The sequence below is a fragment of the Triticum dicoccoides genome, chromosome 2B (genome assembly GCF_002162155.2).
Source record: "Triticum dicoccoides isolate Atlit2015 ecotype Zavitan chromosome 2B, WEW_v2.0, whole genome shotgun sequence".
Classification (NCBI taxonomy): domain Eukaryota; kingdom Viridiplantae; phylum Streptophyta; class Magnoliopsida; order Poales; family Poaceae; genus Triticum; species Triticum dicoccoides.
In genome coordinates, this window is record NC_041383.1 from 4,761,765 (window position 1) to 4,779,599 (window position 17,835).

The 17,835-nt window shown below is 47.7% G+C and overlaps 3 protein-coding genes across 4 annotated transcripts; 1 reads left to right on the forward strand and 2 right to left on the reverse strand.

Annotated features, from left to right (window-relative positions):
* The first annotated feature begins 7,667 nt into the window (after window positions 1-7,667).
* Window positions 7,668-9,211, forward strand: LOC119361677 (UDP-glycosyltransferase 73C4-like). The gene has a single exon (XM_037626807.1). It carries the CDS (start codon window positions 7,691-7,693, stop codon window positions 9,179-9,181), a length of 1,491 nt encoding a protein of 496 aa, XP_037482704.1. The 5' UTR covers window positions 7,668-7,690; the 3' UTR covers window positions 9,182-9,211.
* Window positions 9,212-9,282: 71 nt separating this feature from the next.
* On the reverse strand, window positions 9,283-12,929 carry LOC119361676 (protein NRT1/ PTR FAMILY 8.5-like). Of its 2 annotated transcripts, none has more exons than XM_037626806.1 (6): window positions 12,639-12,929; window positions 12,199-12,301; window positions 11,901-12,118; window positions 11,213-11,742; window positions 10,373-11,131; window positions 9,283-9,515 (listed from the first exon to the last, which is right to left on the reverse strand). In XM_037626806.1, exons 1-6 carry the CDS (start codon window positions 12,699-12,701, stop codon window positions 9,383-9,385), a joined length of 1,806 nt encoding a protein of 601 aa, XP_037482703.1. In that variant the 5' UTR covers window positions 12,702-12,929; the 3' UTR covers window positions 9,283-9,382. The 2 variants fall into 2 exon arrangements, 1 of the variants encoding a protein (XP_037482703.1); XR_005172942.1 differs by having other exon boundaries at window positions 9,404-9,515; window positions 10,276-11,131; window positions 12,639-12,927.
* Window positions 12,930-15,240: 2,311 nt separating this feature from the next.
* On the reverse strand, window positions 15,241-15,731 carry LOC119366760 (protein NRT1/ PTR FAMILY 8.5-like). Its single transcript, XM_037632486.1, has one exon. It carries the CDS (start codon window positions 15,729-15,731, stop codon window positions 15,411-15,413), a length of 321 nt encoding a protein of 106 aa, XP_037488383.1. The 3' UTR covers window positions 15,241-15,410.
* Between the last annotated feature and the right edge of the window lie 2,104 nt (window positions 15,732-17,835).

Below are 17,835 nucleotides of genomic sequence, written 5' to 3' on the forward strand. Positions count from 1 at the left end.
ACTCCATGCAAATGGACCGTTTGAACTCACTTGATTTTGAATCACTTGAGATATGCAAATCATACCACATAGGCAAGATGACTGAAAAGCCTCGGTTTCAGTAAGATGGAACAAGATAGCAACTTGTTGGAAGTAACACATTTTGATGTGTGTAGTCCAATGAGTGCTGAGGCATGCAGTGAATATCATTATGTTCTTACTTCACAGATGATTCGAGTAGATGTTGAATATATTTACTTGATGAAACACAAGTCTGAATTATTGAATGGTTCAAGTAATTTCAGAGTAAAGTTGAAGATCATCGTGACAAGAGGATAAAATGTCTATGATAAGATCATAGAGATGAGTATCTGAGTTACGAGTTTTGGCACACAATTAAGACATTGTGGAAATTGTTTCGCAATTAATACCGCCTGGAACACCATAGTGTGATGGTGTGTCCGAACATCATAACTGCACCCTATTGGATATGATGCATACCATGATGTCTCTTATCGAATTACCACTATCATTCATGGGTTAGGCATTAGAGACAACCACATTCACTTTAAATAGGGCACCACGTAATTCCGTTGAGATGACACCGTATGAATTATGGTTTAGAGAAACCTAAGTTGTCGTTTCTTAAAAGTTTGGGGCTACGACGCTTATGTGAAAAAGTTTCAGGCTGATAAGCTAGAACCCAAAGCGGATAAATGCATCTTCATAGGACACCCAAAACAGTTGGGTATACCTCCTGTCTCAGATCCAAAAGCAATAAAGGATTGTTTCTTGAATCAGGTCCTTTCTCGAGGAAAGGTTTCTCTCGAAAGAATTGAGTGGGAGGATGGTGGAGACTTGATGAGGTTATTGAACCATCACTTCAACCAGTGTGTAGCAGGGCACAGGAAGTTGTTCCCGTGGCACCTACACCAATTGAAGTGGAAGCTTATGATATTGATCATGAAACTTCGGATCAAGTCACTACCAAACCTCGTGGGATGACAAGGATGCGTACTACTTCAGAGTGGTATGTAATCCTGTCTTGAAGGTCATGTTGCTAGACAACAATGAACCTACGAGCTATGGAGAAGCGATGGAGGGCCCGAATTCCGACAAATGGTTAGAAGCCATGAAATCCGAGATAGTATCCATATATCAGAACAAAGCATGGACTTTGATGGACTTGCCCGATGATCGGCAATCCATTGAGATAAATGGATCTTTTAAGAAGAAGACGGACGTGGATGGTAATGTCACCATCTATGAAGCTCGACTTGTGGCGAAGTGTTTTCCGACAAGTTCAAGGAGTTGACTACGATGAGATTTTCTCACTCGTAGCGATGCTTAAAGTCCGTCGGAATCATGTTAGCATTACCTGCATTTATGAAATCTGGCAGATGGATGTCAAGACAAGTTTCCTTACCAGTTTTCGTAAGGAAAGGTTGTATGCAATACAATCAGAAAAGTTTTGTCGATCCTAAGGATGCTAAAAGGTATGCTAGCTCCAGCGATCCTTCTAAGGACTGGAGTAAGCATCTCGGAGTTGGAATGTACGCTTTGATGAGATGATCAAAGATTTTGGATTTATACAAAGTTTATGAGAAACTTGTATTTCCAAAGAAGTGAGTGGGAGCACTATAGAATTTCTGATGAGTATATGTTGTTGACATATTGATGATCAGAGATGATGTAGAATTTCTAGAAAGCATATAGGGTTATTTGAAAGGTGTTTTTCAATAGAAAACCTGGATTAAGCTACTTGAACATTGAGCATCAAGATCTATAAGGATAGATCAAAATGCTTAATAATACTTTCAAATGAGCACATACCTTGACATGATCTTGAAGGTGTTCAAGATGGATCAGTCAAAGAAGAAGTTCTTGCCTGAGTTGTAAGGTACGAAGTTAACACTTAAATCTCGACCTCGGCAGAAAAGAGAGAAAGGACGAAGGCCGTCCCCTATGCTTAAGACATAGGCTCTACAGTATGCTATGCTGTGTACCGCACCTGAAGTGTGCCTTGCCATGAGTCAGTCAAGGGGTACAAGAGTGATCCAAAAATGGATCATAGGACAGCGGTCAAAGTTATCCTTAGTAACTAGCGGACTAAGGAATTTTTCTCGGTTATGGAGGTGGTAAAAGAGTTCGTCGTAAAGGGTTACGTCGATACAAGCTAAACACCTATCCGGATAGCTCTGAGTAGAGAGACCGGATACATATAATGGAGCAACAATTTAGAATAGCTCCAAGTAGAACAGTTATTTGGAATAGCTCCAAATAGAGCGTGGTAGCTGCATCTAGGAGATGACATAGAGATTTGTAAAGCACACACGGATCTGAAAGGTTCAGACCCGTTGACTAAAACCTCTCTCACAAGCAACATGATCAAACATAAAACTCATTGAGTGTTAATCACATAGTGATGTGAACTAGACTACTGACTCTAGTAAACTCTTGGGTATTAGTCACATGGCGATGTGACCTGTGAGTGTTAATCACATGGCGATGTGAACTAGATTATTGACTCTAGTGCAAGTGGGAGACTGTTGGAAGTATGCCCTAGAGGCAATAATAAAAGTATTATTATTATATTTCCTTGTTCATGATAATTGTCTTTTATTCATGCTATAACTGTATTATCCGGAAATCGTAATACACGTGTGAATACATAGACCACAATATGTCCCTAGTGAGCCTCTAGTTGACCTCGTTGTGATCAACAGATAGTCATGGTTTCCTGGCTATGGACATTGGATGTCGTTATAACGGGATCACATCATTAGGAGAATGATGTGATGGACAAGACCCAATCCTAAGACTAGCACAAAAGATCGTGTAGTTCATTTGCTAGAGCTTTGCCAATGTCAAGTATCTCTTCCTTCGACCATGAGAGCGTGTAACTCCTGGATACCGTAGGAGTGCTTTGGGTGTATCAAACGTCACAACGTAACTGGGTGACTATAAAGGTGCACTACAGGTATCTCCGAAAGTATCTATTGTTTTATGCGGATCGAGACTGGGATTTGTCACTCCGTGTAAACGGAGAGGTATCTCTGGGCCCACTCGGTAGGACATCATCATATGCGCAATGAGACCAAGGAGTTGATCACGGGATGATGTGTTACGGAACGAGTAAAGTGACTTGCCGGTAACGAGATTGAACAAGGTATTGGATACCGACGATCGAATCTCGGGCAAGTAACATACCGGTAGACAAAGGGAATTGAATACGGGATTGATTAAGTCCTTGACATCGTGGTTCATCCGATGAGATCATCGTGGAACATGTGGCAGCCATCATGGGTATCCAGATCCCGTTGTTGGTTATTGACCGGAGAACGTCTCGGTCATGTCTACATGTCTCCCGAACCCGTAGGGTCTACACACTTAAGGTTCGATGACGCTAGGGTTATAAAGGAAGTTTGTATGTGGTTACCGAATGTTGTTCGGAGTCCCGGATGAGATCCCGGACGTCACGAGGAGTTCCGGAATGGTCCGGAGGTAAAGATTTATATATGGGAAGTCCTATTTTGGCCACCGGAAAATGTTCAGGTTTTTTTCGGTATTGTACCGGGAAGGTTCTAGAAGGTTCCGGAGTGGGGCCCACCTGCATGGGGGGACCCACATGAACGTGGGTAGTGGGGGCAAGGCCCCACACCCCTGGTCAAGGCGCAACAAGATCCCCCCTTAGAAGGAATAAGATCATATCCCGAAGGGATAAGATCAAGATCCCTAAAAAGGGGGGATAACAATCGGTGGGGAAGGAAATGATGGGATTTCTTTCCTCCCACCTTGGCCAACGCCCCAATGGACTTGGAGGGCAAGAAACCAGCCCCTCCACCCCTATATAAAGTGGGGAGGCGCATGGAGCTCAACACGAAGTTCTGGCGCAGCCCTACCTCTCTCCCTACTCCTCCTCTCCCATGGTGCTTGGCGAAGCCCTGCTGGATTGCCACGCTCCTCCACCACCACCACGCCGTTGTGCTGCTGTTGGATGGAGTCTTCCTCAACCTCTCCCTCTCTCCTTGCTGGATCAAGGCGTGGGAGACGTCACCGGGCTGTACGTGTGTTGAACGCGGAGGTGCCGTCCGTTCGGCACTAGGATCATCGGTGATTTGAATCACGACGAGTACGACTCCATCAACCCCGTTCACTTGAACGCTTCCGCTTAGCGATCTACAAGGGTATGTAGATGCACTCTCTTTCTACTCGTTGCTGGTTTCTCCATAGATAGATCTTGGTGACTTGTAGGAAAATTTTGAATTCCTGCTACGTTCCCCAACAAACCCTAGCCTAGCGCACACCACCACGGGCTTCTTCGCCGGCAAGAACAAGGGCAAGGCCCCCGCCTCATCCTCTTCGTGCTCGCTTGCGATCCCTCCTTCCTCCGCCGGCGTGTGCCCGCCCGACGAGGCAGCAGATAAGTGTCCCAGTGCACCAGGCGAGGTGGCACTGGGAGCACCGCATCCCCCTCCTGTACCCCGACGTGACCCTGCCACATGACTCACATTTGGATCCAGATAGGATCCCAGTACTGCTGTGCTGCGGAAGGTGCGGGCGCACGTGGAGGGGGTGCAGCACCGGTGGGACATGCTAGCACTGGAGCAGCGCCTCAACCCCATCTATGCAACAGACTCTCCTAATTGGGAGTCTGGTTCGCCCTCGAGGACGAGGAGCAGCACCAGCGCGGCGTCCAGTCAAGGATGGCAGTTTTGCCCATGGGTATGGGTACCCGTTGGTACCCTACCCGAAAACAATGGGCATCTGCATGGCTTGAAAACATTTTGTACCCACGGATAATGGGTATCCATACCCGCAAAATACATGAGTAAGGCATAGGTATGAAATTGCGCCCTTGGGTAACCCAATGGATACCAAAAAACTAATAAATGAAAATAACTTCTCTGACATGTGGGGTCAACATCCAACTCCTATGACCCAAACCTAAATCTTGTATTCTCTAAACTAACGATAGCTCATAGGACCACAATCACCTATTCGCCACTCCTCCTACGTCCTATGAATCTCCTCAAAAGGATGAAATCTTTACTCATTGCATGTCAAACTCTCGATCCAGGATTCTCATTCCTACCACTGCCTCCTACTGCACCAGGCTTCCACTAACCGTTGCTCATACTCCCTTGATGCCTCAAACAGACCACCCATCAAAGGAGGCCGCGCCGGTGTTATATTGCTCCCCCATCATCACTTGAATTTTAGACTCATTTATTACCTTTGAAAAATTAAATGCTATATATTGTACCCACTGTATACCCATTGTGTATAGGATACCCGATGGATATGGGCAGGGGGGCCAGTTTATGACCATGGGTATTTAAGTGGGTGGGTATAGAAAGTTTCTATGGGTATGGGTTTGGGCAGAAGGAGGTTGTACCCACCCATACCCTGCCATTGTCATCCCTATGTCCAGCATGTGCGGGTTGGCACCCCCGCCACCCCCCGTCATGCTCCACACGGACATGGATGAGGAGGCCGCCTACCAGGCGGTGCTGGCAGTTGCCATGCAAGAAAGCGAAGAGGACGAGCGGCGCAAGGCGAAGGAGGAGGAGGCAGCATATACCAGGCGCGCATGCCAGAGGCCATCAGACTCTCCGCTTCCAGCAACTGCGCCGTGCTGCCGCTGATGCCGCCGTCCCCCATCAAGCCCGAGCTGGCGCCGTCCCCTATGTCGGCGCCCCAGCGGTACACCTGGAAAGGAGTGGTGCAAGTGGGTCAACGCGCCATCCATCTGGCTTGGGGCGACGCTGACGCAGGAGAAGCTCTACCTCGAGTAGTGGCGGACGCGCTGGCTGGCGGAGGAGCGCTTGGAGCAGTGGGAGCGCCTCGCGGAGGAGGAGCTCCTGGAGCAGTGGGAGGAGGAGCGCCGAGCCCGCGCTGCCCAGCCGGCGACGGTCACTCCGGCGACGGAGGACGTCGCCACAACCTGGGAGATGGCGTTCCCCTGGGCTGCCCGGCGCCGACGCTCGTCGACCTCACCGGCCCCAAAGCTGATGACGAGGATGCCTAGGGCAGCGCGTCTCCTACTCATTTTTAGTTTTATTAAATATTTTTAATTAATGTAATGTGGACTCGTGGACAAAAGCCGGCATTTATGTTTAATTAACGTTTTTAATTTCAAAAAAATTGTGTTATAAATTGTTTCGCAGGCGAACTCAAAAATTGATCAGGACAGCGTGCAAGCGCCAACCCAAAACACAAAAGGGGACATGGAGGTCCGCTGGGCTGACCCAAACAGACAATGAACACGTCCGTTTGGGTTGGCCCATTGAAGTTGCTCTTAGGGGTACCATCCAATTCACACGAAAATAATTCGGGAAGGGGACTGAGCGAGTTGACAGCATGCAGTGATACTCTGGCCGCGCATTCACAGTGTTGCCGGGCGCAGGCTCTCACGGATCTGAATCGAGAGGGATCTCAATGCCACTAGATCGGAAACATGTGATCAAATCTGAGCCAGATGTGGTCCATGTCACTCCTGCCATATGCGCATGCACATCTAAAGACCTGATCACATGTTTTTGATATAGTGTGACTCCTGCCATATGCACATGCACATGTCCAAAGACTTGATTACCGTAAATGCACGGTCGAGTATCACTGCATGCTGCCAGCTGACAGCTCACTCGGTCTACGTCCCTAATGGTACCACTAACATGCTATGTTTTCACTAACATTCCATGTTTTGTCCTGGTAGGTGGAATATTTACAAGATACTAGTAAGCGGGACATCAAGATTGGGGTGAATGGCGCCAGCAGCGGCCATCACACCAGATTGTTCCATGGCTTTCTGGATGTGGTGGGCAAGAGATAAGGCTGATTGTGAGAGATAGGGAGTTGTTTGTAAATACGGAAACAAGTGTGGACATCTTTTTACAAAACTGCAGTAGTTTGCTTTGTATGCGTCAGATCTAGATCCGACGGCTATTGGTGAAAGATGGCATGCACATCATCATCACCAACTCAGGTTTTATAAGAGTAGAGATTTTAGGTGGACCGCCTGCCTGATCTGACAACGTGAGCTTTCTCCTCTATTTCTTTTCTCCATCTCAGAGATGTGTCCGTATGAATTTTACTTATTTCACTATGTTGGGGTCACTGGGAAGATATGTGGTGATACCAAGCCTTACATGCTACCATGATCCGGGAGCTTTTGATCATTTTACAAAAAAAACATTCAAAAGTTTCAAAATTACGCATAGGTATAATAGCTCTTTACATGCCGTCAGATCTGAAATCCAACGACCGAGAAAGATGTATCACGATAGCACCTAAAATTTGTATCACCTGCAATTTTGAAATTTTGAATGACTTTTTTGTAAAATGTTTAAGAACTCCCGAGAGCTGTCGGATCCCAGAACCCCCTATCATGGTAGCACGTAAGCCTTGGTATCACCAGATATCTTCCCTAGAGTCACTTGCTATGATTTTCAATAAGTTATCTTCTCGTATGCATCCATACTACTCACCTGAAGTTAAGCATTTACCTGATTGTTCATTTGGTTTAACTATGCGGATCGACGGGCAGATGCGGTGTTTGGTTTACGGGTGCGTGCGTTGGAGATGCCCTTAGTCGTCTCTCTTTCCCTCTTAAAAAAAGTCGCGTCTCAAGCAATGGATATAAATCCATCTCCTCAACAGCAGTGTTGCTCAGCTCATCACTCGATTCTTCCGCATCCGTTAGAGCTGCATGCCTACACGTACGTCTTCAATGGCGCCGTCGACGGAGACGAACGAGTTCAACGTTGCTACGTCAGCGCTCCCGACACACTTCGTTCTCGTCCCCCTCGTGGCGCAGGGCCACACCATCCCGATGGTGGACCTTGCACGCCTCCTCGCAGGACGCGGTGCGCGCGTGAGCGTGGTGACCACGCCCTGGAACGCCGCGCGCCTCCAGGGCGTCGCCGACTCTGCGCGGCGCGCCAAGCTGCCCCTAGACATAGTCGAGCTCCCGTTCGCGCCGGCCGACGACGGACTGCCCCCCGGCTGTGGCGACGACATCGACACCTTAGCCCCCATGTTCCAGGCCCTCCACAGGCTCGCCGGCCCCTTGGAGGCCTACCTGCGCGCGCTGGGGCGGCGGCCCGGCTGCATCATCTACGACAGGGCTAACGCATGGACTGCCGGCGTGGCCAGGAGCGTTGGGGTGCCGCTGCTCTTCTTCCACGGCCCTTCCTGCTTCTACTCGCTCTGCGACCTCAACGTCGCCACGCACGGACTTGTTGAGGAGCGCGAGACGTGCGTCATGCCAGGCATGCCGGTGCGCCTGGAGATGACCAGGGCTACCTGCTCCTCCGCTTTCTTGAAGACTCCTGCGTGGGAGGCGTTCCAGAAGAACGCCATGGAGGCCATGCGCATGGCCGACGGCGCCGTCGCCAACACGTTCCTGGACCTCGAGGGACAGTTCGTGTCGTGCTACGAGGCGGCGCTGGGGATGCCGGTGTGGGCGCTCGGGCCGTTCTGCCTCAGCAACCGCGACGAGACGGCCCTGGCGTGCCGCGGGGACAAGGACAGACCCACCGCCGTCAACCAGAGCGCGGTCACCGAATGGCTCGACGCCATGTGCACCGGCTCCGTTGTTTTTGCCAGCTTCGGCAGCCTCGTGCGGGTGCTTCACGAGCAGCTGTACGAGGTCGGGCATGGCCTCGAGGACTCGGGCAGGCCGTTCCTTTGGGTCGTGAAGGAGTCCGAGGTGGCGGCCTCGCCGGAGGTGCTGGAGTGGCTGCAAGCCCTGGAGGCACGCACCGCGGGTCATGGCCTCGTGGTGCGCGGCTGGGCGCCGCAGCTCGCCATCCTGTCGCACCGCGCCGTGGGGGCCTTCGTGACACACTGCGGCTGGAACTCGCTGCTGGAGTCGATCGCACACGGCGTGCCGGTCGTGACGTGGCCGCACTTGGCAGACCAGTTCCTGAACGAGCGTCTGGCCGTGGACGTGCTCGGGGTGGGCGTGCCCGTCGGCGCAGCTGTGCCTGACGGCGAGGCCGTAATGGTGGCGCGCGGAGACATCGCGCGGGCGGTGTCGGAGCTCATGGGCAGTGGCGACGTGGCCGAGGAGAGGAGGAGGAAGGCCAAGGAGTACGGCGAGAGAGCTCGCACGGCCATGGCCATAGGAGGTTCATCGTACCAAAACCTGGCGCGGCTGATACAGAGATTCACGCCCAATGATGCCAAGGAACAGTAGAAAGATTAAAAGATCCGAATAAAAGGATAAAAAAACGCCATACATTATGAGACGGAGGGAGTACAAAATTATCAAACGTGAACCAACCCCACGCGCGCACGTAAAAGCATACTCTCACATGCATATGATTTTTCAACATCAATTTTTCATCCAAATTTTGTCGCCGTGCAAAATACTACTCCTTGCAGTACAAGCTAGCTTTTAGTAGTATACTTTGTTGGGCAAATCCTGAAAACTACACAAGTGATCGAGTTCATAGATATATCTTCCATGCGTAAGTTTTGATCCATCGATCCAATGAAACTTAATCACGGGACAAGGTCTTTGTAGTTTTCTGCACAAACATAATGAAATAAGAACAAAAAACAGAACTAAAATAATGAGTTTTGTAAAATATAATGAAATAGTGGCATTAGTATTACCTTTTAAGACGAAAGAAAATGAAAATTAAACAAAACAACCAATGAGAAAAGCTTGCACATAATTTACACAAAAAGTGTGTCTTTTAATAATATGCAAGAATAAGAATATAATAATGCTATTTTATAATAAAATATTTCATAAAAACAAATGTATTAGTGGCATTTGTAATACCCTTAAATATAAAACTAAAAAAATGAAACTAATGAAGTTATTAAGTAAGAATGAATTAAGCCAGCCACCAACACTTCAAAAGCTGCCTGATTTTCATGTTGAGAAAAGAGTGAAAAATAGGCAGAGAGTCCTAATAGATTTTTTTCAACACAGAGTTCGATTATGCACGGTTGATTGCCAATGGATTTGCATGAAGATCTAAAGAAGACCTTGATGTAACCATTGCCTTGCTGATGTTACGTTGTGTTTTTGGCCATGTGTTTCGTTTAAATGATTGTTTATGTTGCACCAACAATGATGTCAACTTTTTCTCCATTTAGGTAGAAACAAATAGTATGGTTTTGCAAATCATGTGTGATTTATTCTTTTGCGGTATATCAGGTTGTGATGTGTTATTATGTGCTCATTTGTCGCAGGTGGAAATCAAAACACTGCAGGTGGTTAAGCAGAGACCGATGATCTAGGATGTGTCTCACAGATTCTAGTAGAAATAATTTCACCTGAATAATAGTCAAGAAGCTTGATAGGCTGTCTTCAGACAAAGTGAAACATCACTAATATGGATGGCGTTGTCGACAAGCTGTGTTATCATTGTACCTCATGGAGAAGAACAAAAATTGCAACAGATTCAGGGCACCGAGCGCCGCCATCGTCCAGAAGAAGTAGTCTAGGTGGCCTTTGTCGAGGTCCTCCGAAATCCACACCGTTGTGGATGCGACAACGCCCAGCACAGCTGAGTTGAGGTAGTTCCCCACCGCGACAGCGAGCTGTGATAGTGCAGTGCATAGGCTCCTCATTCCGTCTGGTGACCGGTCATAGAAGAGCTCCAACATGCCAATTACCGTGAACACCTCGCCGGCACCCAACACAACATACGCCGGTGCTTGCCACATGATGTTCATCATTTCCCCGGTCGCGGCTACCGCGAGCCGGTTCCTCTCGAGCAGCGCCAAGTAGGCCATGCAGAGTGTGGACATCGCGAAGCCAATGCCGAGGCGCTGTGACTGCGTGAGGCCTCGATCCTCACCGGTGGCGTGCCGGGCCAAGGGCACCAGCACCATGTCGTAGATGGGGACTAGCACGAGCGTGGTAACCACGGTGAAGCTGGCGATGGAGGCTGGCGGCACAACAAATGGCCCCACGCGGTTGTCCATTATCATGCCCTGCTCAATCACCGTCGACGACATCTGCGACATGATCATGAAGAATATCACCAAGGACGCCCATGTGGGGCACAATCGCAACAACATCTTCACCTCCTCCACATGAGACACTACGCATAGCCTCCACGGGCTTGTCGACGTGCCTTTCTTCTCCACTGTTGGTGCTGGTACAATGGCAGCCTTGTCCAAAAATCTGGAAAGGAAACACAATATTTTCAAACACAAAATTCAGAAAGTAACATGAGTTTCTTCCCGAAGATATTATACTACATACCTGAACTGAGTGGTATGGTGAACATTGAACGTAGCCTCTAATGGTGCTGAAGGCAGGTGATGTAGGGTTGAGCAATCATCTGGCAAATCCATATGGTGATTCCTTGCAGCTGCAACAACAACCTGAGACACTCTTGTCATGGGACTCTCTCCCAGTGTCTTGTACCTATAGATCCTCCTACCAGCGATGAACACTGTGAAGCTGAGGCTCATGAAGATCGTCGGGACCGCGAAGCCAATGCCCCAACCAGCATTATCTTGCACCCACACGATCATAGTGGTCGATAGAAGGGAACCAATACTGGTCGAGAAGTAGAACCAATTGAAGAAGGAGCCCTTCTTTAACTGCTCCGACGGGTCGGTGATGTCAAACTGGTCAGCACCAAAAGTGGAAGTACATGGCTTGATGCCACCATTGCCAAGGGCTGTAAGATAGAGTCCTGTGTAGACGGCGATACGATGGATCTCATCATTGCTGGAGGATTGCCGCATCCATGGGAGTGTCGTCGAAACCGTGAGGACAAGCATTCCCTAGGAAAAAACATGAAAGTTGTTCATCGATGCTCGTAGCATAATTCCATAAAAAAATGGTGGTGCTGCAGACGACCAATGTATCGGCTGATTCACACGTCTGAATGGTAATGTGCACATTACGTATTATATTCATGAAAAACGTATGTTTCACTTACGAGAGCATAAACCGAGAGGAAAACCACTAATGTCTTGTATCTTCCCCAATAGGTGTCTGCTAAGAAAGCTCCAACAAGCGGCGTGAAGAATGTGGTGCCAATCCAAGTGGACACATTCCTCGCCGCGTCGATGTTGCTTTCGTGGAGCACGCTGGTTAGGTAGGTGACCAAGTTCTTGGAGATAGCGAAGAAGGCCAGGCATTCGCTGAATTGGATACCTAGTGCATGTCAGACAATTAGAGTAAGTGTTGAGCATCTTTTAGGGAAGGAAAAAAAGTTGATGAGTTTTGTAGTATACCTAGGACAAAGAAGCAGGCTCTCCAGTCCCCTGTGCTTGCCTTAACAGCAGGTTGTCCGTCAACATCAACTGTTCCATCACTAGTGTATCTTGAATTCCCATCCTGTGTAAAACCTTTGCTATGATTTACTTATTTCTTGTGACGGTCTTATGCTAAATTGAACTATTTATTTCTGTGTATGATAAAATTTTCCGAAGAATCTTTTTTAAATCATGATTTCTCCCAGGAATCGACCACATCAAAAGATCACATGCACTACCCTCAAAAAAATAAATTTATCACATGCAGGCAATCAGGAAAACACGGCTATCACTAATCCCACGGGTGTTCCGGGAGCTTACTCCTAATTAATCACCGGCTACTTTGATTACTGTTAGCTTAAATCTACTCGGCTAGCTATAACTAGTAAAACAGATGCCATGATTTTATTTGTACTTGCCTGATAGAGATGAGGATGTGGGTGATGGAGCAAGGGCCTCTCCTCATCTCCTGCTGCTTCCATGGCTAATCGCCGTAACAGGACAACCAACGAACACCTCCTAGTCCTCCTTCAGACGACAGTGAATAAACTGCAATCACCAGATCAAGAACACACACAGAGAGACCTGGGGCAGGAGAGGAGGAAGATGGAGGCAGCTAATGAGGACGTACGTATTGTACTGGTTGGTGTTGGATGGGCGGCACCATGAAAGAAAGAGAAGCAGATGCGATGTCTCTTTCTTTCAGTTTGAGTGGACATCGTTTTCGGTTGTTAAGAGGAACCTACAAATCTGTCTGCCAAACACCACATTGGAATCAAACCTGAACTTATACTTTTGGGTACGTCTATATTACATCTAGATGTAAGATAATACCTCACATCTAAATATGATGTCAGCGTCACCTCACTTTTTCATTGTTTGTCCTGTTTGTTTCATTTTAATTTGTCAGAGCCCAAACCTAAAAAACAGCTCGCTCGTGTCTGCCTTGGTGGCGCGCCTCTACATAAATCTGGTTGATTGCTCCCTCAACAACAACAAAATCTGGTCGCTAGTTACCCGTACAAAAAAATCTGATGGCTAGCTTTTTCGGTAAAAAAAAATGATCGCTGTATTCTAGAAAAAAAATGATCGCTAGTGCTAGCATCAATTTGTTAGCTTTTGCGTCTGACCGATATACATTTACAAGTATATCTCTCATCGCTATCTTCTATGCTACCAACAATTTTTTTTGCCTTCGGTTTTTACGTTTTTCGCCTCCTAGTTCTCCTCCTTCAGACGACACTCGAAAAACTACAATCACAGATTCAAGAATGATTTCATAAAAACTGAAACAGAACACACACGGAAGGGAGAGAGAGAGAGAGGGAGAGAACCTGGAGGAGGAGGAGAAAGATGGATGGGAGGCACCAAGAAAGAACGAGAAGCGGATGGGATGTCTCTTTCAGTTTGAGTGGACATCGTTTTCGGTTGTTAAAAGGAACCTACAAATCTGTGTGCCAAACACCACATGGGAATCGAGCCCAAATTTATACTTTTTTGTCGTTGCAGATGACTGTTGGGGAACTGTTATTGATTTTAAAGGAAAATCATTCCCTTCGGTGGGCCAAACAATCGCTGAAATCAGTAGTCTCGTGTTGTCGCCACGTGCCCCTCGAAGCCTCTTATCTCTGTTATCTGCAAGGAGGATGTTATGTCGCCACTCATCGAATTTAGGTGATGCATGGGGCACCGGAGCCGCTCGCATTTTCCTTGATTTATTTTTGGTCTTCTAACGATGTGCGTTTAGTGAGAGATAACGTTCCCGTCGACTACGAAGGTGTATGTGACGACTTCATCGATCTCAAGATGATGTGCCCCTCAGTCTCTCGGAAGTGCTCTAGGGATAGGGTGTGTGCCTGCGTTTATAGAGATGAATCTATGTGCATATATATAAGTGTCTACATATGTATTGTGTTAAAAAAAAGTAATGTGTTATTAAGCGCTCATCTGAAGTAGCCAAAAACGGAGGAGTTGTACTCAGAGATAGCCAAGGGGCGTTCCTTGCTTGTGCATGTCATTTCTTCACCATGGCTGATCCTGGAGTGGCAAAGATCATGGCATGCAAGCGTGCTCTGTTGGTCGCAGCGGAGATTAATGTACAGAGGGTACATCTCGAGCTGGACAGCCAGGCTCTAGTGCAAACCATCAACACTCCAGAGAAGAACTTGTCGGCCTCGAGACCGTGGCTGGAGGAGATAAAGACCATGCTTCAAGGCTTCGTCGATTTTAGGGTCTCTTGGGTTAGGCGATCCGTGAATGTTGCCGCGCATAAATTAGCTAAGATAGGGGTAGGAGAAGAACTTTGTAAGGTTTGGTTGGGATCACCGCCAGAGTGCATTCTGGAGGTGGTCACGGACGAAATTCCGAACTTCTTTTAAGTGAATAAGACGGCGACATTCACCCAAAAAAAAACTGTAGTAGCCAAAAACGAACCGTCGTGGTGGTTGAGCACTGATTTCCAATAAATAAAGGAAGTATAGCATATTGAAACGTGTGGTTTCAGATTATTTCCAATATTCGAAGAAAATGAATTAGAGAAAAAAGAGATGAGAGGCGGATATTTGATGTATAGCGTTGGAGCGCCGGCGTCCCACCCGTTGTTGGCCGACATGTCCGAATGTGGTTCTTTTTTTTTAACACAGTACAGAGACGTAAGCACTTATATACACGCACATACACTCACCCCCTATGAACGCACACACGCATATCCTACCCCTATGAGCACCTCCGAAATACTGAGCTGGCCGGGAACGTCTCCTCCCACTGAATGCGGGTCGTCGAAAATTCTGAAATAAATCCAGAAATAAATGCGAGCACCAGGATTTGAACCCTGATGGGCTGCGGATACCACAGTCCCTCTGACCATCCAATCATAGGTTGGTTCGCCGTCCGAACGTGGTTCGTAGACATTGGAGGGCCGTCGGTTGATGAATGCCGCTGGAGATGCACAATTCAGTGGCTTCGATTGAAGACTGTGAAGTGCTTTCTTGTACTAACAGCATTCAGTCACTTCGTGATCGCCGCTGTTGCGTACTAATATTTGTAAATGATGTAATTTCTCAAGTCCAAATGAACACTCACTATGAACACCGACTATGCTTGTTTCCATTGAAATGATGCAGAGCCTGGGGATAATCCTATTTTTTAATAAGAAAAATGAACACGGACTGCTATGTCTTTGTGAAGTCGGGCTACCTACGGGTGTGCCTCATGGCCGGAACAGAGCAGAGCAAGAACTGCAGCAGGTTTAGTGCGCCGAGCACCGCCATCAGCCAGAAGAAGTAGTCCAGGTGGCCGTCGTTGAGGTCCTCTGGGATCCATCCCGTGGCGGACGCGACGGAGCCCAGCACGGCCGAGTTAAGGTAGTTCCCCGCTGCGACAGCGAGCTGTGCGAGTGCGGTGCACAGACTCCTCATGCTCTCGGGCGCTTTGTCGTAGAAGAGCTCGATCACGCCAATGGCGGCGAACACCTCCCCGGCGCCCAGTATGGTGTATGCCGGTGCCTGCCACATGTGCCCGATGATGATCTCCGTCGGGTCATTGTTGATGCAAGGAGACAGTGCGAAAGTGAAAAGAAGAAGTTTAAGTTCGATCGCATGTTAGAGGATCACAAAAAAGGTTTGTACCCCAATTGCGAAGATGACAACACAAAGCTCGGTACCGTACTGGAATTGCTGCAGTGGAAGGCAGAGAATGGTGTGCCTGACAAAGGATTTGAGAAGCTATTGAAAATATTGAAGAAGAAGCTTCCAAAGGATAAGGAATTGCCCGACAGTACATATGCAACAAAGAAAGTAGTATGCCCTCTAGGATTGGAGGTGCAGAAGATACATGTGCATGCCCTAATGACTGCATCCTGTACAACGGTGCGACGAGGATTTGAACGCATGCCCGGTATGCGGTGCATTGCGGTATAAGATCAGACGAAATGACCCTGTTGATGTTGACGACGAGCGCCCCAGGAAGAGGGTTCCTGTTGAGGTGATATGGTATGCTCCTATAATACCACGGTTGAAACGCCTGTTCAGAAACAAAGAGCATGCCAAGTTGTTGTGATGGCACAGAGAGGACCGTAAAAAAGACGGGAAGTTGAGAGCACCCGCTGACGGGTCGCAGTGGAGAAAAATTGAGAGAAAGTACTAGAAGGAGTTTGCAGGTGATGCAAGGAACGTATGATTTGGTTTAAGCGCGGATGGCATTAATCCTTTTAGGAAGAAGAGCAGCAATCACAGCACCTAGCCCGTGACTCTATGTATCTATAACCTTCCTCCTTGGCTGTGCATGAAGCGGAAGTTCATTATGATGTCAGTTCTCAACCAAGGCCCTAAGCAACCCGGCAACGACATTGATGTGTACCTAAGGCCATTAGTTGAAGAACTTTTACAGCTATGGATTGGAAACGGTGTGCGTGTGTGGGATGAGCACAAACAGGAGGAATTTGACCTACATGCGTTGTTGTTTGTCACCATCAATGATTAGCTTGCTCTCAGTAACCTTTCGGGATAGACAAACAAGGGATACCACGCATGCGCGCACTGTTTAGATGACACCGAAAGTATATACCTGGACAAATGCAGGAAGAATGTATACCTGGGGCATCGTTGATTCCTTCCGACCAACCATCAATGTCGAAAGAAAGGCAAGCATTTTAAAGGCGAGGCAGATCACTGGAAGAAGCCCGCCATGCGTACCGGTGATCACGTACTTGCTATGGTCAATGATTTAAAAGTAATCTTCGAAAAGGGTCCCGGCAAACTATCTGTTTCCGACTGACGCTGAGGGACGCGCACCCATGTGGAAGAAAAAATCTATATTTTGGGACCTACCCTCACTAGTAGAAAAAGGGCCTATTATCCCGATTGGTGAGGGCCTTTAGTCCCGGTTCATGAACCGGGACTAAAGGGTCGGTACTAATGCCCTGACCCCTTTAGTCCCGGTTCAATCCAGAACCGGGACAGAAGGGCCTCCACGTGGCCTGTCCCCTGAGCCCAGGCAGGAGGGCCTTTGGTCCCGGTTGGTGGCACCAACCGGGACCAATAGGCATCCACGCGTCAGCGTTTATGTGGCTGTGGTTTTTGTTTTTTTTAAAAAGGGGGGGGTTGGGGGTTTTGGGGGGTTAATTTAGGTGTTTCATATATTGTGCTATAGCTAGCTAATTAATAGAGAGAAGTGTCCTCTCTTTTGTCCGTGCTTGGTCGACGCTACGTACCATACATACATACGTATAGAGAGGACTAGCTAGACACGCTAGCTAGCTAGTAAGCAAACAGAAGATCGTCATGAACATATATGCATACAGAGAGAAGTGATATCGACCACCTCTCCTTCTCCGAGAGATTGGTCGAACAAACAAGTTCTCGTATATCTATCCGACACTACCGGCTATATATATACAATAATTATCTTTTACAAATATATAATCTCCTAAAATACGGACGCGTGGTCCACATAGTATTCTCCGTCTTCAGCGATCACGTGGTCAAGAAAGAATGCCGCCAATTCCTCTTGAATTGCTCGCATGCGATCTGGTGCTAGGAGTTCATCCCGCATCCGAAACATCTAATTTTAAGAAGGGGGTCAATATATATATATATATATATATATATATATATATAT